This window comes from Prunus dulcis, chromosome 1 (genome assembly GCF_902201215.1).
Source record: "Prunus dulcis chromosome 1, ALMONDv2, whole genome shotgun sequence".
Taxonomy (NCBI): domain Eukaryota; kingdom Viridiplantae; phylum Streptophyta; class Magnoliopsida; order Rosales; family Rosaceae; genus Prunus; species Prunus dulcis.
Genome location: NC_047650.1, coordinates 11821262 through 11844522, shown reverse-complemented (window position 1 = coordinate 11844522; position 23261 = coordinate 11821262). Strand labels below are relative to the sequence as shown.

Here is a 23261-nt window from a genome sequence, read left to right as displayed (position 1 = left end):
AGGAAATAAACAAATACAAACCTAGCGTATTGGAGAACATATTTGTGTATTTGTGATTGGCATAAAGGCCACACACACACACACACAAAACAAAAAACAAACAAAAAAATCCAAGTTAGTGGGCTTCAAGGGCAGCCTCTCATTTGCATCAAAGGTTGAATAGATAAGGTAAAACAGGTTATGATAATGACCACGGACCTTTCATGGAAACTCATGATGTGAAGCAGCACCCACCTTACCAAATGGTGTTCCACTAGTATTATACCTGCAGTTGTGTCAGCAACACAATAAGGATCATTCATTTCATTTGCCTTAAGCAATGGGCAACCAACCAAACTAATTCCAAAAGTGACATTTGTTCAAATTCACAAGAAATCAAATGACTTCATTCCTTTACCTCTCCCAAAAGAGGAAGCCTATATAGTAAATGAAGGCATGCCAATTTCATTAGGGATACAAATATTCTCATGTCCATGTTCAGACAACAAGAAAGATTTGTGCTTTGTATTGGGTTCTCCCATTTTAAATAAATAAATAAATTGGAACACACAAATAAGTGTAGAGTGAATAAGACACTCATTAGCTGAGCTTGACATATTGATTATTCTGGAAAATAAATAAAAATTAAAATGAAATTCTTATAATAAAGGAAGATTAAGGAATGGGTGTTGTCTGTAATCATGCTGCATTGAAGTGATGTCACGTTCCTAAACAATAAGTCTTCTTGGTAGCCCATCAATTGACCTAGTTTGTTGGATTCTAGAGCCTTGGGTTTGTCAAAGCCTTAATTGGATTATGCAGATGAAGCTTTTGTATATAAAATGTGAGGTCAGATAAGTTGTTGAGAGACTGAGGTTAGGTTAAGTCACTTGCCTCTTTTCAAAGACCTGCTGCCATTGGGTCATGGAGACTAACCAAATAATGTATCAGCCACCAAGAAGAGGATACAATTTAAGGCAAGAAGCCAACAAAGACAAGGGTCCAAATTTGCATCCTTTTAATTATTATGAGCTTTAAGTTAACCAACCATAGAGGTGGATAACAACAGCAGCTGGGTGTACACTTCGCATTCATGAGACTTGTAGTTTTTCTTTATTTTTTTATAAAGGTGATCATACTGCATTGTGGCCCATTTGGAACTAGACCTGCCATTGAACATGGTATACTAAATTTACACTTAATATGGGAGAATTTGGGCCTAGACCTAGACCTATCACATTATAGTGATTTTCCAAAATGTTTTTCTTATAATGAGGAATTTTGATTTTATCATGTATATAAATTTTTAATATAAGTGATATTAGGAAATGAGAAATTCGAACATAGGACCTCGTATGCATTAGTAAATGCTCTTGCCACTTGAGCTACAAGCCCCTTGCAATTTTAGCATGTATTTTAAATTGAGCAATAACCTTGAACATTTACATATCATAGCAATGCTAGCTTTTGTCAGATTTGCATTTTTTTGGGGGCGTAGAGTTAGGGGATCATGCTTGTGGGAAATGTCACCCGTGATAACTTTTTCATGTGACAATCTATGATTGGCGCGGGGATAGTGCTATCCCTGTTTCACACAAGTTTTTCTGCAAAGTTAGACATACTTCATTGAAGAAAAGAAACACAATACAAAACAGAACAAAGTCCACATGAAGGATTGTAATGAAAATGGCATGAACAAAGCCCAATGTCCACAACCATTTGACGTAGAACAAATGGTTGAATGGATTGAAGAAGAATTGGAGCGAAGAAGGGAAAATTGCTATGACATATGATGAATGTTAGGCTTTTGAGGTCGTTTGGCCTTCCAAAAGTGCATTTAAAGAATATATTTAAGTTACAAACTTTCCATTTCTTTTCTGTTAAGTTTTCGATAACTCCTCGGGCAGTCCAATGGGTGAGAACGTTGTATTTAATCAACCGTCATGCTTGGTTGATCTCAACTTTTATCAAATAATTCAAAGAGGATTTCTCTCTAATTTCCTGGTGGATTCCAGATTATTGATCTTTAGGGTCTTCGCTTGAAAATCCATTTGCTTGTGCTGCGTCACCATTTGAACTAAAACTTCGGTTAAACTATAGGTGCCCACTAGTGTAGTGATAATGAACTTTATCTCTACCAAATAGTCCTGAATTCAAGACTTGGCATTATAAAGTGTGTGTGAGTTTGCACCTCCTCACCCTCCCTCTCCCTAATTATTGGCAAAAAAAAAAACTGTAGTTAAACTATTAGGAGCCCCCATATTCTGAACTGTTCTCTACTCTTAAAATATGCTGTACAAAAATTATAGAGCATTTTGAGAGATGCAGATGCTCAGTTAAGAGATTCTGCACACAAAGCTTAGCTGGAGAGCATGTGAAAATCTGAGCCAGGAAATAGTAGATGAGCTATTCAAATGACATTTGAAATGTGCCTCTCAAATCTCTATACATAAGACACCATATCTTGTGGTCCCAAAAGTAAAATATAATGTCCTTTTCTCCACAAAGCATTCGTTGCACATAATTACATCTCACTATTAATGTCTATATATATATATATTAAACATGCATCTTTCAACTCAATTATCGGTCCATGCAATGAAAAATACAAAAATTAAATACGAGTTTAGCATCTATTTTCATCGAAGATTGTCGAGTTGTACCTTCTTCACACAATTATATAATGTTTCTTTTGAAGCAAGACCCCAAGATCACTTTCTTCGAACCATCATAGTCTAAAGTAATATCTTTTTGTGTTTCGACAGAATCTTGACAGAAGTGAGAGGAGAGCAGATTAGTACAGTGAGAGTAAAGGAATTCAAGTTTCCAAAAAAAAAAAAAAAAAAAAAGGGAGAAGAAATTCAAGCCATGACTTTCTTGTTCTATATTACCTTGACTAAGCATTAAAACTATAGTTTATTTCCTCACGTGTATGCACATCATAAATATATATTCTCTTTCTTTGTACTAAATTGGGGGAGAAAGAAAGAAAGACTAAGAAATTTTATATACCTTATATTACTAATCCAAGCTTCTTTTGGAGCCTCTTAAGGGACCAAAAACTATTTTCCTCCACACATCCACACCCCTATCTGCTAAGGAAAGGCCAACAAATCTTTTGCCCATCACCCACTATTTTATATAAAAACCCCACACCAAATTCCTCATCTACTCTCTCTCTCTCTCTCTTTCTTTCTCCCTCTCTCCCCTCTCACTCAGCTCTGAGCAGTTCCAGCAGAACCCAGTTTCAGCTTTGCTGTTTCCATCCATTTTGCAGCAGTAATCAGGTAAGTTTTTCTCTTTTGTGCCAACTTCATCATCCATAGTATCTTTTGCTTGTATGAGGGAACAAAGGGGAAGTAGAAAGTAGTGAGGGAACAATGGGGAAGTAGAAAGTAGTGAACTTTTTAATTAATGGGTGATGGGTTAGTCAAGCATTCAGTCAAAAGTAACAATGCCTGACGTAATTGATGATTTGATCAACCTCTTGCCTGAATCTGACACAGAGGTGCAAAATTTGGACAGATGGGTAGATTGATATATAGTATATTTTCTTTCTCTGTTTTGTTTGTTCTTTTCTCCTGTAGTTCCTGAATCTTTCTTTTTAAAAATACCAAGTGGTGAGCTGAGTATTTTTTTCCTTAATATCTAATTAGGTTATTTTCCTTCTTTGCTGAAATTGTTGAGTTGGAGGGAACCAACCTCCCATTTTAGAGAGAGAAAAAGAGTTTGAGGGCCTTTTCGTCATTTAGTACAAGTGCCCCTAAGTTAGTTTCTCAAGAAGACATGGTCCACATGACACGAGTCATGGTTGGACAATATAACCACACTCTACTTGCGCATCCAATTATTAATTGACAATGTCAACTCCAAATTATTAATTGACAATGTCAACTCCAAATCCCCTAGTGTAGTATTTTGGAGCAATTGTTTTTTGAGAAAAAGTTAAATTTTAGTTCGAGCATTCGTGTAGTGTGTGTGAATTTAATATAATATCATCATTTTCAATAAGAAAGTTCCTCAAAATAAAATAAAAGAACAATGTCAACTGTGCCTTATTTTTTCTTGCAATAATTCCTTCCCATTTCTCCTAAACAGTATCAAAGTTGACTTCTTCAACTTTTCCTTCTTTTCTTTTGGTTACATTTAAAACCAAAAGGTCCAAAACAAACTGATCCATGTACCATTGGATCGAGTGGATATGACATCCCCAATTGATACGGATATTAAATATGCATTTGATTCAACCCTGACTCATTCAACCAAAGGAGAGAAAAAAAATTCCCCCAAGATGTTAATCATGCTAAAAACAATTGGGTGGTAAGGATAAGAATCCAGTGCATTAAAAAGTGATTAATATAGAATTGGATTTAGAAAGAATAGGTCATGTATTCATACCAAAAAACAAATAAAGGAGAGATCAGGCGGTTGATTCAATGAATTTCATAGTTAAATGGTACAATAACTAGAAAACACTTGGCCTTGTTATAAGAGGCAGGGTTTGAAGTTGAACCCAATCAGTTGCTTGCTTTAAAAATCTGGGACATTGCATCCCAGAAGAAGATAAAGAGATGTGCCATCTGTAACTGCGGTTATAGTAATTGCAGTTTGATTAGGTATGCAGTGATTGTAAGTGCCAATATTGAATATCATGAAGATTTATCATTTGATAGTGTTTTCTTAGTTTGCGCTATTTAAATCTTGATGTTAAGATGACTTGATGCATTTTCTTAGAACTTAAAATCCTTGCTGATGTCTTAACCTATTTTTCAGTGAGGAGCAGGCCAAAATGGCACAGATTTTGGCACCCACTTCACAATGGCAGATGAGAATTACAAAGAGCTCAACCACTGCTAGTCCTATGACAGCAAAGGTGTGGAGTTCTCTATTGTTGAAACAGAACAAGAGAGGACCAACCAAGAGCTCTGCTAAGTTTAGAGTGCTTGCCGTCAAGTCTGAAGGTTATACCATAAACAGGCTGGAGGGTTTATTGAATTTGGACCTTACTCCATTTACTGACAGGATTATTGCTGAGTACATTTGGTATGTCTCTTCTTCTCTGTTAACATCTGAAATTCATAATGCACGTTAGCACTTGCAAACTAACCACAACCGAAAGCAATTATGATTAAATTATCAGGTTTTGGTTTGAAAGTTGGCTTATTTAGGCAGTCATTTTGTTTAATCTTTTATATCGTGGCAGGTGATAGCTTATAAGTGACACTTTTGCCATTAATTTCCCATTCAGTTCACCTCCAAAACATATTTTGATGTAATACTATTTTGAAACAGGATTGGAGGTTCAGGGGTTGATGTCCGTAGCAAGTCAAGGGTGTGATAAATTTCCATGGACTTTTAAATTTTAACTTTGACGTTTGATTATTCTCATGCATATATTCGTTTAAAAATTTCAGACAATATCAAAGCCTGTTGAACATCCGTCTGAGCTTCCCAAGTGGAACTATGATGGATCAAGTACCGGGCAAGCACCGGGTGAAGACAGTGAAGTAATCTTATAGTAAGATCTTGAGAAACAAATTACACTTATGGTTGTATCTCTTCATTGTTAAACCATGAAATTGATGTAACTTCTGTTTTCCAGCCCTCAAGCAATCTTTAAGGACCCTTTCCGCGGTGGCAACAATATATTGGTGGGCGTCATACAAGTTCTGACAATTACAAAAATATTGCAATATAATCAGAAAATTTTGTATATAAATATTAGTACTATATTGTCCGGTGAAACTAAACACATAAACTTAATTGACATCATCCTATGTGCTTCATAAAGGTGATTTGTGATGCATACACACCACAAGGCGAGCCTATCCCAACAAACAAACGCGCTAGGGCTGCTGAGATTTTCGCGAACCAGAAGGTTATAGATGAAGTTCCATGGTAATTTCTCCTTCAATAATTTAGTCTTAGTTTTATTGTGTGTGTCTGCGTGTCTGCTCGGTGATTTGAACTAATTTTTTTATTTATCTCTTTTGTATTAGTATATCTTTATGTATATCTTTTGTATTTTGTACCTATTACATTATCTACGATTTACATATTTGGATTCAGAGAATCCTGCTAATCTTGACTATTCTTCTCAGGTATGGGATAGAGCAAGAGTACACATTACTTCAAACCGATGTGAAATGGCCTTTAGGTTGGCCAGTTGGAGGCTATCCTGGTCCTCAGGTTGTTATTCTGTTTGCAACTAGTCATTGATAGATTGTCTTATAAAATCATTCACCATGAGTAAGTACTGAGAAATAATGCATTTCTATAGGGTCCCTATTACTGTGGTGCTGGTGCAGACAAGTCATTTGGCCGTGACATTTCAGATGCTCATTACAAGGCTTGCCTGTATGCTGGAATTAACATCAGTGGAACCAATGGGGAGGTTATGCCTGGCCAGGTTTTCCTCTCCCCCTTCTCTATCTTGTCCTGCTTTTGGTTCTGGATTCAAGTATTGTAGTTACCTTGCTTCATCCATCATTAACAATTATTGGTTTTATCATGCAGTGGGAGTATCAAGTTGGACCTAGTGTGGGAATCGAAGCTGGAGATCATATATGGGCTTCAAGATACATTCTTGAGGTAACTTATCCCAATCTATTCTTGGACATGTAAAGACTATAAAATTCACTTCAATGACGAAGGAAAACAATGGCTCCCAATTATCTCAACCAGATTTGTTTGGTACCAGCAGTGCACATCTTGTAATTCCCACTGGAATTTCTTCATACTCATCCCTAAACTCGATGGCAGTTTTGTAACTGAATGGTATCATTCAACTGGTGTTGGTGTGTTGGTGCTCCTATGATTTACTAAAATATTGTTTTCCCCCTACCCTGACAGAGAATCACTGAACAAGCTGGTGTTGTTCTCACTCTTGATCCAAAACCAATAGAGGTAATATAGTTTTTACCATATACCAAAATTTTCAGTGTATATGTGTAGATGAATGAACCTGTCTATTTTGCATGACAGGGTGACTGGAATGGTGCAGGATGCCACACCAATTACAGGTATTTATTTGGACAATATAATATTTTGATGAAATGGGACATATATGTATATAGTTGGGTAGTATGCTACAACTGTTAGGAAAATATTGAATAATCATTGCTTTCACAGTACAAAGAGCATGAGGGAAGAAGGTGGCTTTGAAGTTATTAAGAAGGCAATTTTGAATCTGTCGCTTCGCCACGCAGATCATATTAGTGCCTATGGAGAAGGAAATGAGAGAAGGTTGACAGGAAAGCATGAAACAGCCAGCATTAACACATTTTCTTGGGTATGCCCTAAAATATTGCTAGCTGTTTGTATTGAATTTTTATTTAAAGAGCAAGAATTGTTTTGCCATTATAATTTGTTATTAAATTCTCATTAACTTGAACTTGTAGGGAGTGGCTAATCGTGGTTGCTCAATTCGTGTTGGTCGTGAAACTGAGAAGCAAGGGAAAGGTACCGCTACCACTTTCAGCATTATTATCTTAGCCTTTTTCCAAGACTGATCAAATGTTAAATTTCGTTCCTTTCTTTTTATGCTTCCAAGATGGCCTGTTGGCTGTTATACATATGATTTTCCAAAGGGGAGGAAAACAGTTTCCAACTTTTTTACCAAGGTCACAGCATATATTATGCTTAAGTACATCTTGGACCAAACATATTGAAAATATGCATGACTCTTTTTTGTTTATTTTTGTTTTTTTGGATACAAACGATATTCTACTTTAATCTAATCTAAACTATGGGGAGGGGGATTCGAATTCGGGTGCAGAGTGGGAAGCACATCCTCTCTAGCCAACTTATTTAAGCCCATATATGCGAAAATATGCATGACTCATAAAAAGACTATCAGTGGTTAGACGTTAAAAACGAAAGTATCCTTGAAAATGTTGTGATGAGTCCTGTGAGGAACTTTGATATTTCATGGAAACCTGTTTCTAGTATTTCAAGCTATATTGTTAAGAGCATTTGCTTTCTGATATGTCATTCTATTAACAGTCTGCATCACTGAATCTTTTGATGTTGTTTTGCTCGTGTTAGGTTATCTGGAGGATCGGCGCCCAGCTTCAAACATGGACCCTTACATTGTGATCTCACTGCTGGCAGAAACTACATTATTGTGGGAGCCAACACTTGAGGCTGAAGCTCTTGCCGCTCAAAAGCTTGCATTGAATGTCTGAAACCAATTCGTTGAAGATAATCCACTGGGGCTCAAAACGCAGTCAATTGGGACAAAGCAACCAAGTGTGTGAAGCATTTTCCCTCACCTTTTAAATGCTTTTGAGAAAGATCCTTTGTAAATAAAGGTCCCATGTGAGTGATTGTTCATGGCATGTTCAACTTTGTAGAATGTTTTCATTGCATTGAAGAAATCGTGTGGATCAGAGAGCCTTAATTAAATCATTTGACAGGTGATTGGATATTTCACTTAGCATATGAACTCTGTTAATTTAACTGTCCACTACATTACATGGGGTGTTTCATTTTTTTTTTTTGGTCAACAAAGATATCATAAAAGCCAACCGGCAAAGGCCCAAAGGGGAGCCAAACCCAACCAAACAAACAGAACAAACACACCAAACTAAAGAATTAAAAACAAAGCCAAAAGAACAAAACAAACGAAAAGCCACACAACAAAAGATTAAGCACCAGGCGGAGGGCAAGGAAGACCATCCCGAGATAAAATATGAACTAGAGAGGATGGAGGTCGCACAAGCCACGACTCCAAGCACATCCCCTTCCTGGCAAGCGAGGCAACGGCATCCGCAGACCGGTTCGCTTCACGGGGCACCCAAGCCCAATTCAGATTTGTGAAAGAGGCTTTAAGAAACCTAATATCCTTGAGGATGGGGTACAACTCCCAATTAGAGGAAGAAACATCCCCCAGAACAGAATTAATAGCCACTTGAGAATCAGATTCCACCACAACATTAACCAAATTCAACTCTTTAGCTCTCAAAAGACCATGTTTCAGGGCCAAAACTTCAGCCATAAGTGGAGATTGGGCCCGCACCTGAGCAGCAAGACCCCCAATACAAGAACCAGCAATCTTCCGAATAATAACTCCAACTCCAGCCATAGCAGAACCAGACTTCCAAGAACCATCAGTATTAATCTTAACATAAGAAGAAATGGGGGGTAGCCAATGAGAAGGATGAGGAGAAGAAATCTGAATAGGCATACCCACAGACCCAAGAGCTGGCTTCTTGGTAACATTCCAAAATTCCGACACAGCCAAACAAGCATGAGATCTAGTAGCCGCAGGCACAATTGGGATATCATTGTAAACAAATTTACATCGAGCCTTCCAAATATGCCAACAAGTGAAAGCAACAACCGACAAAATCCACCTAGAATTGGGTGAAAACATACTCTCCCCTCTCAAGAGACTGCCCAACCATCTATCCAAAGAAGTAAAATTTTGCAAATCCACGCGATAGCCAATTGCACTTCCAAACCAAACACAAGCTGTCCAAGGACAAAGGACCAGCATATGTTCAATTGATTCAGGACTCTCCAAACAAATAGGACATAAATGCGAAGTGGACAACCTACGCTTATAGAGATTTAAGAAGGAAGGGAGAATATTAGAGACCGCTCTCCAAAGAAACTGTTTCACTTTTGGAAGGGTTTTGGACTCCCAAATGATCTTCCAAGTATCAAGAGAAATGGTATGTGAAGATTGAGCATGAGCCAAGGGACACCTGATGTTTTGATTCACAATCCAATTATAGCCCGACTTCACAGTAAAGTTACCGGACTTGACCCATGGCCAAACCAGCCGGTCACCAGAAACAGACTCCCCGATCGGAATAGCCGAAATAGCATGAAGCTCATGTTGGGAGATAAGATGAGCAATGGGTAACAAATTCCAAACTCCATGATTCCAATCAATTAACTCACACACCTTGACAGGAGCATCCACAGGAACAGGGAGACAAGGTCGCAAATAACCACCTGGGATACCTGGGATCCATTTATCTGCCCAAATTGAGGTAGAAGATCCATTTAGAATCTGCCAATGAGCTCCAGAAAGAATGATATCCCGTCCCACTAGAATGCTTGACCAAGCCCACGAAGCACGGCCTCCTTTTTGAGCCTCCAAAAAGCTGCAATTCGGAAAATATAAACCTTTAAGAATTTGGACCCATAAGGCCCCCGGGTTGCAAATAATCCTCCAGGCTTGCCTAGCAAGCATAGCATCATTGAAATAACCTAGGTTTTTGAACCCCATCCCTCCAGCTGCCTTAGATAAACCCATCAGCTCCCAACGCTTCCAATGAATTTTATTCCCCCCTACTGAATTATTACCCCACCAGAAATTAGCAATAAGTGAATCAATTTCGCGACATAGAGTAATTGGAAGTTTGAAACACGACATGGGGTAAGAAGGGATAGCAAACAGAACAGCCTTTATCAAAGTCTCCTTACCAGCTTGTGATAAATGTTTTTGCTTCCAACCTTGGACTTTCCCCAAAATGCGCTCTTTAATATAATTAAGAGCCTCTTTCTTAGACCTTCCCCAAATAGTAGGTAAACCTAGATAATTCCCAGGATTGTCTGCTTCTTTGACCCCAAAAATCCAACATAAATCCTTTCTAACCCATAAAGGGGTATTAGGGCTGAAAAAAATATTAGATTTATCAAGATTGATTAATTGTCCAGAAGCCAAACAATAATCAAACAATATTTCCTCCATCACAACACAATTATGATTTGTAGCAGCTAGAAAGAAAATAGAATCATCAGCAAAGAACAAGTGGGTCAACATAGGACAACGATTATGCAGATAAATTCCTTGAAGCTGACCCAAAGAGCTGTTGTAACTGATCATATTAGATAAAGCCTCACTAACAAGCAGAAACAGGTAAGGAGAAAGTGGGTCACCCTGACGGAGACCCCTAGAAGGGCAAAACTGAGACCCAACTTTTCCATTTAACATCACAGCAAATGAAACGGAGCTCACACACCTCATAATCAGAGAAACCCATTGGTCATTAAATCCCATCTTGTACATCATAGCCTGCAAAAAATCCCACTCAATACGGTCATATGCTTTATTCATATCCAGTTTCAGGCCCAACTCAAACTTACATATTGATTTTTTTAATCGCAAGTGATGGAATGCCTCATGAGCCAGAAGAACATTATCTTGGATCTGACGGTGGGGAACGAAAGCATTCTGGTGTGAAGAAATGATATTTGGAAGGATAACCTTCAATCGATTCGCTAAAATCTTTGCCAAAAGCTTATAACTATTATTGCATAGACTAATAGGCCTAAATTGCCCCAATTCTTCTGGATGTAGGATCTTTGGGATCAGAACAATATGCGTCATATTCAAATTAACGATTTGATGTCCAAAATTGAAGAAATCAGAAGTTGAATCATTCACTACAGAACTCACAGTAGACCAATAACGTTGGTAAAACAAGCCGGGGAAGCCATCAGGCCCCGGTGCCTTAAGGGATCCTAACTGAGCCGCAGCAGCTTGTACCTCATCCAAACTCAGGGGACGAGTCAAGGAGTCATTCATATCCGCAGACACAATAGAAGGAGTACACAAGAGAACTTTACTCCAATCACGGGGACCAACAGTTTTAAATAAGTTCCGAAAATAATCATCAAAAGCTAGATGAATGGAAGGTTCAGTTACTAACCAATTACCCGACAATGACTTGAGTCTCAAAATTCGATTATACTGCCTCCTTTGAAGAGTAGAGATATGAAAGAATCTTGAATTAGAATCACCAGAAGTGAGCCATTTTACACGAGACCGTTGGTGCCAGAAAATCTCTTCCAACTCCCACAAGGAATCAATAGAAGAAATAATAGTATCTGCATGCACCCTTACATCAGCATCCTCCATAAAATTTTGTAACCCTTTCAACTCCCCATAAAGAAAATCAATTTGAAACCTGCGATCCTTGAACTTCAGTTTGCTCCATTTTCGAAGCTTCAATTCACAAGACTTGAGGCTCAAAACCCATCTAGACAAGTTATCCCCATTACTAGCTAAATCCCAGCCCTGCTGCACCATACTCTCACACTCAGGATCCTCTGCCCAAACAGCCTCAAACCGGAATGGTTTAGGCCCAGCAATAATGCGAGAAGAAGTTTCAACTAAAATAGGACAATGGTCTGACCCCATCATAGGACAGTGATACACCTGAGACTCAGGCCAAGCAATTAACCATTCCTCATTTACTAGCCCTCTATCAATCCTTTCTTGAATAAAAGAGCCATCCACATGATTATTTTGCCAAGTAAACCGCTGCCCAATATACCCAAGATCCAACAAGGAATTGGAGTCCATAAATCTCTGAAGACAGCGGGGGGTAGAGTGCAGAATAGGATTTCCACCAGACTTTTCATGTTGCCATAACAATTCGTTAAAATCTCCAGTACACAACCAGGGAGTATTATTATTCCAGGAAAACCGATCCAATGAATCCCAAAATCTGGCTTTATCCCTATAGTGCGGAGGACCATAAACCCAAGAAACACGAGCCAAGGAAGAGTCAGAGGCATTAGTGACAATAGTATCAATCATATTTTTAGTTGCAGAGAGAATCTCAACTTTAACATTGAAATTCCACCAGAGACCCAAGCCCCCAGAAAGACCTTCCGCATCCACAGTGAATCCAAACATATAGCCACACTCCAAATGTAGCTTCACCATTCTAGGACCACCAGACTTGGATTCCATCAGAAAAACAACAGAAGGTCGATGCCTCCTAATTAACTCCTTTAGTGACCGAATTGTCAAGGGAGAGCCTAGCCCTTGACAATTCCAAATCAAATAACTCATGGCGATGATGTGGCTGTTGAAGGCCAGCCGCCACCGCCCGAGAAGCCACCACTCTCCAAAGAAGGAATTAGCTCAACATCAATATTATCTAAAGATAAATCATCACGATCAACCGAAGGAACCCTGACCTCACTGAACATATCATCACAGAGGTCCATTGATTGAAGAAATCTGTTTCTAACACTTCTGCTCCTACCCCGCCTACCCCTTCTAATTTTTGGTGAAAGATTGTGACCTCCAGTAGACATGGCTAATTGGAAAGGCTGAGTTGCAATTTTTGGTTTTTTCCTGATAGGTTCTACTGGAGGGGAACATATATAAAGAGGCCTTTTAGATTGAAATATGGGAAGAGGGGAACCAGGTTCAGATACTACAGGTGTATGATGAATAGGAAGAGGTTCAGAAAGTTGGATTTCTCCAAGCATGCGGGCTGTCTGGATTTTAGGAGTACTAACAAAACAACAAGGTGCACTCCTAAATACCTCAGAATTGCAAAGGGTGTGGGCTTGGAACCCAGCCATTGAGCCCAAGGGTAAATTCCAACATTTAGGCCCAACAAAAACACTATCATGGGGTTCAGGAATAAACAATCCCTGATCAATCCATTGTCTAACACCTGCATCAGCTGAGAAAATAGGTCTGCTGCCCGAAGCACCCCCATTGGACCCAAGTCTAGCTACTGGGCCCTCACCGTTAGGCACAATAGACAAACTGCGTGCACTGGTTCCTCTTCTGACATCTGATGGCGGGAAAGCTGGGATAATATCGGGAGTCTCAATATGAAGCACGCCATGTTCACATCGATTAACACGCTCAGGGGGAACGTGAACACCACTCGCAATAGGAGCATCGACTGTCCTCCTAGTAGCCACCGCTCGACGCCGTGACTCAACTGGCAACTGGATAGGAGGAGAAACATCCAGGTCTCGAGATATCCTAGCTTTCATCCAGGATCCATAGTGGCGCAACCCATCTTCATCATCAACAACGCTTTCAAATTTGCAATGATCAAGTCCATGACCAAGACGACCACACTGGAAACAGAAGTTAGCCAATCTTTCATAGAGAAATTCCACCCAAGACTGAGTTTGATCAGGGCGTAAGAGCCAGATCCCCAAAGGTAATGGATTTAAGGCATTCAATTCCACCCTCGAACGAAAATACCCCCTCATCCCCCCAGGTTGGTCAGGGTCTTCAAACCCAATTAGCCTCTCAAATTGTGCTCCAATCAGGCCCGCAGTTTCCCCATTCATTTGTCCCCTTGGAACCCCATGGGCTTGTACCCAATAAGAGATTAGGCTGGGGTTCAGTTCTTCCAGTGCAAGAGTTAGCGGCCAATACTGAACACAGAACGCAAACCCCATAATCGTCCATGGACCTCCGTCTACAATTTTCCTAGCAGCCTCTTCATTATCTAATTTTATAGAAAAAATTAAATCTTTGACATCCACGATTTGAACATTTCCAAAGGCAGCCCAGGCACTTCTAAGCATACGTTTCACAACCCCAATATTTGGAGGTTTATCAGCAATCAAAGAACCAAACAGGGTAACTCCAGTTCTGAGTTCCTGTAAACCTAGAGATGTCCCCATTTGAACCGCAAGTTGGTCAGGGGTAGTCATACCAACCTCCATCCTCCCAAAACTGGTAAAAAAACCAAAAGAGTAGGATGAGTTTTGAACAAAACGTAAAAATTGGCAGATTTAGAAGGAGATAGGAGGCATGGATAAAGACTGAGAAGAAGGTGTAAAAAACAGGGAGTTGGAATGGGAAAAACAGAGGATAGAAATTGTGGGATAATAGATAAATCTGAAGATTGGAGATTTTGAGAGAGAAAAAGAGAAGGTCAAGAGTGTATGACGGGAAAAGTGAAAAAGGTAGACGATGGGCAAACTGGGATATAGATCTAAAAATGGTAACAAGGATTGAGAACAAAAGATGAAAACAGAGATGGGAATATGGGATGTAGATTCGTTTGAGAAAACAGGGATGAGGAAATGAAATACCACCAAGGGTATAGGAACTCTCACTAGGAGAGAGTAACTCTCAAGAAGAGAGAGAAAAAAAAGACTTTTCCTCATCCATGGGGTGTTTCATTGAATGTTCACATCCTGCACAATTTGATCTTGTTTTTGTATAACAAATCAAAACCTGGACTATCCGATCATAATGAATCAGACCGGCTTGTGTTGACATGACGCTTGCTTGCGTTGCCTACCGGTTGCAATTTTTTGTTTCCTGATAATATATACTTTTAGGATCAGCTATAAGACAAGGTATTGGAAGCTAACGAAAATTCCTTTCCTCTGTTGATTGTTTTGTACAGTGAGAGCACCCTCTAGCTAGGCCTCTAAAATAACTGAAACCTGAAACTTAATGCATGAAGATTGAGGCAAGAATAATGTATATAATACTCCCCCCAGCCAAAAAAGCATGAAAACATAGAAGGAAAACTTTATTCTTCATAATTTTTTGTGTGCTTGGCAGGCAAAACTTTATTCCACAAAAGAGCTGCCGTGCAGAACTGATAATAAGCAAAGAAGCCATTTATCTGATTTATTATAAACTTCTCCAAATAAATAAATAAAAACCAACAAAGGATTCTTTGCCCCTTCCATGAGGCAATCCCAATAATGATGGAAAAGAATATAAGCCGTTTCTTTGAATTAAAGGCACTCATTTTTATATAGTTCTCTCCTGTCCTGCACCTGCACCTCTACAACAAGTGTAGCAGCATTCAATTTTCCTCTTGCTATCTCCAAACTTCAAACTTCAAAGGCCTCATGACTTCTGGAGGGCCAAAATCAGCAGCATCCATTCTCTTGATCGTTAACCTTGTTCTGTATTTTGTTGTGATTGTGATTGCTTCTTGGGCTGTCAACCATGGCATCCAAAGGTCTCGTGATACAGGTAATTAATTACAACTTAAATTTTTTTGATAACAACAATTATATAATGCAACTAAACTTATGCAGACGTGGATTAGGCCAGTTGGCCAAGGTTTAGGGCAGTAAGTCTGCTCATTTGCACCAAAGTTCGAATCCCCCTCCCTGTTTAGAGTAGTTTGGACTATCACTTGTATAAAAAAATAATGCGACTAAACTTATGATCATTATTACTTTCCACACATGCAGCTTCTGTTTTAACAATTCCAGCGCGAATATTTCCAATCTACTTCCCATTTGGGAACATGGCAACTGGTTTCTTTGTGATTTTCTCCCTCCTTGCTGGTGTTGTTGGCTTTGCCACCTCTCTTACTGGACTTCACAACGTTGTCCAATGGGACAGCCCCAACTTGCACACAGCTGCTGCCTCTTCTCTTGGAACTTTCTCCCTCACTCTTCTTGCAATGGGGTCTCTGCCTCTCTTTTTTCCCTACTATTTTACTTTCTGGATCTCCATTTTTCTTTAAATGGAACCCCATGTTCATATACATAAACTTGTTCTCCACTGTTTCTGTTTCAGATTGGCTTGTAAAGAAATTCAACTTGGTTGGACCGATTCGAACTTGGTATGCTCTTATTGTATAATTTCCTTTTTCTTTTCTTTATCGAACTTGGTTGGACAGGTTTGAACATTATTAATGGGTTGTGAGAGGAGCATTGTATACGTATACCAGTCGTAAGACACATTATTATGTTGTACATGTCTAATCATGATGTTGTGTATACACAGCGTACTTTGGAGACCATAACAATAATAGTGAGTGCAACGCAGTTGTTTTCTACTTGTGCCATCCATGCTGGGGTTGAAGATGTTATTGTTCGAGAAAGGGGCAGCACTGGAAGATTTTAATCTCTGCCATGTTCATCTTCTACACTTCATATATTGATGTATTATTGTTGTATCCATTACAACACAATTTGAGTGCTGTTTCTATTTCTACATTTTTTTTTCTCATTGTTTATTTTGTGCGAGATTTTTAAGATGTGTGACACTTTCTTCTTTTTTTCTAATCTATCACTTGAATTTAACATACAATCTTCCTAAGCCTACACACTTAATTGGTTTAAAATGAATCATGTCGTGTTGTGATACCTGTTACTTAATGGGTCGTTGTATTGAATTGAGTTAATTTTCACGTAATCCATTGTCAAATTTACTTACAATTTTTTCACATTTTCAAAAAAAAAAAATGTTCTTCGGCTTAGAAGTTGGTGTTTAAACTAATAGTTTGTCATAATAATTGTGACATGGAGTGTTATATCATGTAATCAACTAATACAGACAAGAATGAAGAAGAAATTGAAGAGGTTGTGAGGTTCTCCTTTTAGAAATATTCTGGAAGAACTTTGACTTTTATTGAATAATTTGTGCGTTTACAACCAAAACCTCATACAACATAAATAGGAAACATGGTCTCCTACAACATTAAACTTTGTCATCTCTAGCCGTGGAGGGCTAAACATAGTCCACCCATAAAATTTAGTCCACAATTTATAATTTTTTAAGGAATAATATTGGGCCATATTTTTACCGTCTCCAATAGTGTAGGGCTAACTCATAGGCCCCTCAATATTTTATTAGTTTTTAGTATATTCTTTAAATATATTGGATAATTTAATTAAAAAACTATTTTAGACCCTATTTAAATTTATTTTAGAAGATAAAAATATTTTCGGATACGATAAGATTAATTTAAAAACAACAACAACCCACCCAAAAAACTAAAACATTAATTTAAAAACAACAACAATACTTTCTCTATAAAAAAAAAAAAACAATACTTTAATTTAAAAACAACAACTGACCCACCTAAGAAATAATAAAATAAGATATAGCACACCCAAGAAGTGTGCCTCATTTGACCCAATTTTTAGCCCTTTTGGCCCACTGATTGGATTTGGCCTAGTGACATAGCACGTATAGCCCATTTACTAGATATGGGTTTTGGGTGTGAAAGGGCCAAATGAGGATTTAGCCCTTTCTTGGAGACATCTTAGCTATTTGTGTCCTCTAAGAGCACTTCCACTCATTTACCATGACAAATAGCAAGGGCAAAGCAAGGGGTATTACTATTCATGTGAATAGTGACGGGTTATGGTGTTTTCACCCATTGCCATGGCAACTACTATTCACATGAGATATGAGGAGAGGAATTTGTATAGAGTTTTGGTGTGAGAAATGAAGAATATGACTAAGTATTTATTAAAAAGAATTCTGAAAATTTTAGTATTTTTTTAGATTTTTAGATTTTTTTTTTTGGTTGCTGACGTCAGCAAACTTAGGCTCGAGGTCAGGCTGGTCTGGTTGCGTGGGGCCCATAGCTTGCCCTGTCAATCGTGGCCCACTGGAAGCGCTTCTCAGAGCTTCGGCCCTGTCTGCCTGGACTGCAGTCGATAGATGGAAATGCTCTAAGAAAGAACACGAAATCAAGTCCTATGTCGTCCCGCAAGCTCATGATCTTATTTAAGAGGAAATTACACATTAGCACTTTAAATAAAGTTTGGGCTGAAAATTGTAAATTTCATATGAAGATAAAGAACCAAAAGAGAGGATTCCTTTCAACAACAAAAAACAAAGAAAAAAAAAACAAGAGAGGATTTCTAGTTTAATATGAATAAAACTAAAATTTTTTTTTTCTGTCAGTTAAATGTATTTTTTTTGTCAGGCACGGACCCATTGAATTTAGTTTTTATTTTATTTTATTTATAAAACTATAATATAAATAATAATTTATTATGGAATTTTCACACACACTATTAAAATATAATTATAACTTAAACTGAAAGTACTAATCTATAAATTAAAGTCATTTTCCAATGAAGTAGACCGATTGGCAACAACTTTTATCGTTAGTAGAGAACAGCCCGAAGCTGAAACATATCGTTACATTCCCGCCACTTTGGAAATTAACGGACTGCACACCAACTGTACAGAAAACATCCAAACCATCTCCCTCTTCTTCCACTCTCAACCTCACCCATGAACTTCGCGTACCGTCCCATCACAACGGTCACATTCCCCTGTCTCCCACTAAACCCTAATCCCAAAACCCAAATTGCCCCAAAATTCACTCACCTGCGTTCACTGAACAAAACCCTTATACAAGTAAAGACAAGATTAAGCCACCAAATTAGAGCCTCAGCAAGCGATAGTAGTCAAACCCCGTGGTGGGTGAACGTGTTGCCAACCAAAGCTTTCGGAGCCGAGAAATTTCTTCGGCTGATTTCAGGTGCCACCGCTAGCCCCATTTGCCAGTACGTGTCGGAACCCAGCACGTTTCTTCATTCTGTGGACCCCAGAATCAAATTGGTATGCTTGATTTGGATGGGTGTTTGTTGATTTTTGATAATATGTGGTGGGCTTAGGGCAATTTAGTTTTCGTGTTTTTGGCGGCTTAATGGTTTGGTAATTTTAGCTGAACAGGGATGAAATGGTGTATGGTTTAGATGTTGAAGACATGTAAAGATCAACATTTTAACGAGTTTCTACTGTGTTTGATCTGTATATGTTTTGGAATAGATTGGTCAAAATGTTCTTATTTTCTTCTTTTCAATTTTAAGCTGAGTATGTACAGAAAAATATGAAAGTTTACATTTTCTGGGATCTAAGACGGGCTAATTGGGTGCAGCTGTAGGTCTTTTGGATTTTAATTGTTTTAAAATGAAGAAAGTTGTTCTTTTCTTGTTGTTCCTTTTTCTCTACTAAAGAGAGGGTTAGGCAACTTAATGGTTTCTTTAGCATCCAAGTTTTCTTGGGGAAGTTTAGGGAGAACCACTTTGTATAGTGCAAGAAATTGCTATGGTAGTGTCCTTAAAACATTAATTGACAGGAGTTAAACTCCATGCATATACATACACCTCGGATCTCCAACTAGGCAGTTACTATGATTGAGTTGCAAATTTTTTACTAAATGTGGTGACTCTCAAACGTTGTAGATGACATTTCTATTTAAACTATGAAGTAGCATATGAGTAAAAGTAGAAACATTATATAAAATGGCAACTTTTCAGGCAAACCAAAATTGTAAAGTACAATATATAAAAGTCGAGGCTGTTTACTTTGTCAAAATGGGCTTAAAAAATCTACTTGTAATGATATCATTTTGCATCCTGGAGGGTTTGTCTTTTCTTAAATGTGTATTGACATCTCAGTGTTGGTAAATTTTGCATGATGAGCAGATTATGGGAAAGTGCACATGTAAGTATGTAAATTCTGTTTTATTACCTCTTTTCTTTTTAACTTTGTCGTCTTTATCCTGCAGGTTTGGCTTTTGGCTCTAGTTGTTTTACCAGCAAGGTCACATATAATACTGCGTTTTGGATTAGTAGTATACTTGGCCGTTTTGTCAATATGGATTCTTCCAAGACATACATGGATGGTAAGTAACTAAGTACCATCCTATGAGTCAGGAGCTGGTTTTAATTCCATCAATATTAAGGTCTTTAGTATTTAATTAACGAGGTCTTAGTGATTCATCCAATATTTTTCTCTTTCTTCCTTTCCTCTGCATATATAATCAATGTGATATTTTCTTGATTACAGGACCAACTGGGAAGAGTGTCTTTGATTTCTGGAATTTTATTCATTACGTTGGGGCTGGGTTCAGATGGTGTGCCACCCCTTGTTCAGTTAAGAACCCCACCTCCTGCAATGATTGGATTATCAAATCTTCCTGCATCTCTGGGAGGTTACTCATATTTAATTATGAAGCTAGGGCCATTACATTTTACAAGGAAGGGGTTGTCTGTAGCAAGCACAGCTGCTTGCTTAACCTTTACTGTGAGTTGCTTCTGTCTCTGCTTGGTACACTATTTGCCTTTCATTTAATAACGATATGTTTGGATGCCCATTGATATAATCACATTATAAGCTTGTGTGGCATAAGGAGGCACAACCATTTTATTTTTTATTTTTAGAATGGAGTGGTGTAACTCAAAAGAGTAGTGGCATGCTTACATTTCTTCTAAGCATACAATTGATGATAAGAAAATATGCTTACCAGACTACATGTAGGTGATTTGAATACAAAAAAGCTTTTTTTTTATTCTGAGATCTAGCGTTCGTGTTTTTGTCATAAGGTTTTTCAAAGTGCGAGCCTTTGCCTGACAACCACAACCCCTGAAGAACTTGCATTTGCCTTGCGGTGGTTTATGCTCCCTTTGACACGTATTGGTGTGCCAGTGGCTGAAATAATTCTGACCCTCATGCTTTCATTGAGGTTCATCAATCTCGTGTTTGATGAGGTACGAGGATTGGTCAATAAGATTTGTGTTCGATTATTTCAAAATTTTAAAGATGATTTTCTTGACAGAGGATTAATGATGATTTAGTTCTTAAATCTACTCATACTGACATCTACTGCTTTGAAATATTTGGTAGGTACGTAATGTTGCATTGGGGATTGTATCTCGTAGGATAAACTGGGAACAGTTGACAATGATGGAAACACTGGATGGTAAGCGTGTGTTCTTATATGAATTTTTGTATTGTTGTTTTTAATAATTGTGTTCTCTTCTTTAGCTATAAAAATAAATCTCATAGTGGGTTGAGAACATCAGTGTTATTTACTTATAGTCTGTCTGTCATATATGGATAGCTACTTCAGACTCTAAAGCTTTAGTATAGTTATCAGCTTTGGTTGATGTATCTATATGAACACCGTCTCATCAACTTTTTTTGGGATAAACTTTCTCCTTAAAAATCTATTTCCTTTTATGATTTGGATCTTATTTTGCAGTTTTCTTTGCCTACTTTCGTCGGATCTTCACAAATATCTTTAGCCATGCAGAGCAGATTTCGCAGGTTTGTGCATCAGTTTAACTTGCAAATGCTTATCTCTCTGCCCAATTGGTCTGCTGTTGCATGCGACATCTGTTGTTTAAAATGCATTGGCATTCCACAACCCTCCCCCTCCCTATCAAAACGCAATGGATTAACTTCAATATAGATGCTACTTGCATAGTTATTGCGCAATTCTTTTAAGGAAAAAGTAGTTCAGTGCTTATATTTATGGCACTAGTGGCTTTTATAACTGCATCATACCAATTAGTCACCTAAAGGAAAAAATTTATTCCAGTTTTTAATGTTTTACCAATGTTATGGCTTTTACAGGCAATGATTGTCAGAGGTTTTAGAGGGGACAGCAACGCTCATAAGATTTACTTGTTGTCAGATCCATCCATTGGAACATCAGATATCGTTTCCTTGTTAAGCCTGGTTACTGTAATAGGTGCTTCCGTTTTGTCTGACTACTTTCTAGTATGATATGCAGTGCAACTCATCCTTGGTAATCCTCCTTTTCTTTATCCCCTTATTTGTAGGTGATAAGTTTGAATGTGTCTCTGACCACATCAAATTGTTTGACAGGGGAAAAAGATTGTTGATGATATGGTACCATATATATACATACACATGTTCGAACCAGCTGTTAATTTTGGTGGAACTGTATGATTAGGCTGTAGATTTTTGCAATGTACGGAGCATATTTCGTCAGTAGTACCTACAGAGAAGTGTGGAATTTGCTCATCAAGAATGCAGGCATTATTGTGCAGTATTTCACTGGAAAGACCAACCAGATATGTTTCTTAGCTGTACTCTTGACCTCATGCGTTCAGGCTATCCCAGCTAAACGGAAACAAACGTCGGACTAGCAGTATGTTGGATGGTTGAAGAAAGAACTATAATCAGGGAAAGATTTTATACCGTTCAGTAACTAGAATCATTTGGTTAGAAGTGGTACATAGTCAATGTTAAAAACTTTGGATTAGCTTACCAACATAAACGTTGCCAAGTTGACATATGAAAAGATCAGATTCATCTACCCCCCATGCATGCACCTCTCGGTTTTACATGATTTCTTACAATGATATCAAGTTTATTATCATTCTGCGCAAAAAGAAAAAAAGAAAAAGAAGAAAGCACAATCTGAGTCTTATATGCTCCAAAACTGCGTTAGTTATGTCAATTATTCCATCAAATTAAGGGTCATTTTCGTTCATTCAAATTAGAACTTGCTTTGACCCACTTTCAATTTGGCTTGTCACCTATAAGTTTAGGCCATTAGGTGGAGATTTGAAGCTTAATAACTCCAGGAAAGTTATTTGATTTCAAAATAATTATTTAAAGGATTTTAGTGGATATTAATTATGATGATAATCTTGTAGATTTGATTTTGAGGTTGAGAGTATCAAAGTTAATTACTTCTAGACTAGTCTCTCTCATACGTGGAGATGGAGAACGACTTCTTTAAATGCTCTCAATGATCTCATCTTATTAACTTTTTTCTTGAATAAATTTTTTCAATTGCAACACTTAAGAGTACGACATGGGTTAGGCTAGTTGATCAGGATTCAGGACATAGGTTAGGTTAGTTGATCAGGATTCAGGACAATGAATCCACCCTATTAGTCTCCCCTCCCTTTAGATTAGATTGATTATCTTGGTGTATCAAAAAAGGGTACAACTTGCAATTTCCTATCAAATTTGAAAGGAGATGTCGAGGTTCTCTCAAAAACAAAAA

The 23261-nt window shown here is 38.0% G+C and overlaps 3 protein-coding genes across 3 annotated transcripts; all 3 read left to right on the top strand.

Annotated features, from left to right (window-relative positions):
- The first annotated feature begins 2951 nt into the window (after positions 1-2951).
- On the top strand, positions 2952-8421 carry LOC117625588 (glutamine synthetase leaf isozyme, chloroplastic). The gene is made up of 14 exons (XM_034357126.1): positions 2952-3266; positions 4753-5022; positions 5272-5311; positions 5394-5497; positions 5582-5630; positions 5771-5877; positions 6081-6168; positions 6260-6388; positions 6496-6570; positions 6832-6885; positions 6964-7001; positions 7111-7270; positions 7380-7440; positions 8026-8421. Exons 2-14 carry the CDS (start codon positions 4769-4771, stop codon positions 8163-8165), a joined length of 1299 nt encoding a protein of 432 aa, XP_034213017.1. The 5' UTR covers positions 2952-3266; positions 4753-4768; the 3' UTR covers positions 8166-8421.
- Positions 8422-15491: 7070 nt separating this feature from the next.
- On the top strand, positions 15492-16771 carry LOC117625603 (membrane protein PM19L). The gene is made up of 4 exons (XM_034357140.1): positions 15492-15706; positions 15931-16150; positions 16262-16307; positions 16472-16771. Exons 1-4 carry the CDS (start codon positions 15580-15582, stop codon positions 16589-16591), a joined length of 513 nt encoding a protein of 170 aa, XP_034213031.1. The 5' UTR covers positions 15492-15579; the 3' UTR covers positions 16592-16771.
- A 1817-nt stretch (positions 16772-18588) lies between these two features.
- On the top strand, positions 18589-22271 carry LOC117625595 (protein ABCI12, chloroplastic). Its single transcript, XM_034357132.1, has 8 exons — positions 18589-19051; positions 20004-20120; positions 20285-20521; positions 20821-20985; positions 21122-21197; positions 21480-21544; positions 21854-22028; positions 22109-22271. The coding sequence occupies exons 1-7, from the start codon at positions 18722-18724 to the stop codon at positions 22004-22006; spliced, it is 1143 nt and encodes a 380-aa protein (XP_034213023.1). The 5' UTR covers positions 18589-18721; the 3' UTR covers positions 22007-22028; positions 22109-22271.
- The last annotated feature ends 990 nt before the right edge of the window (positions 22272-23261 follow it).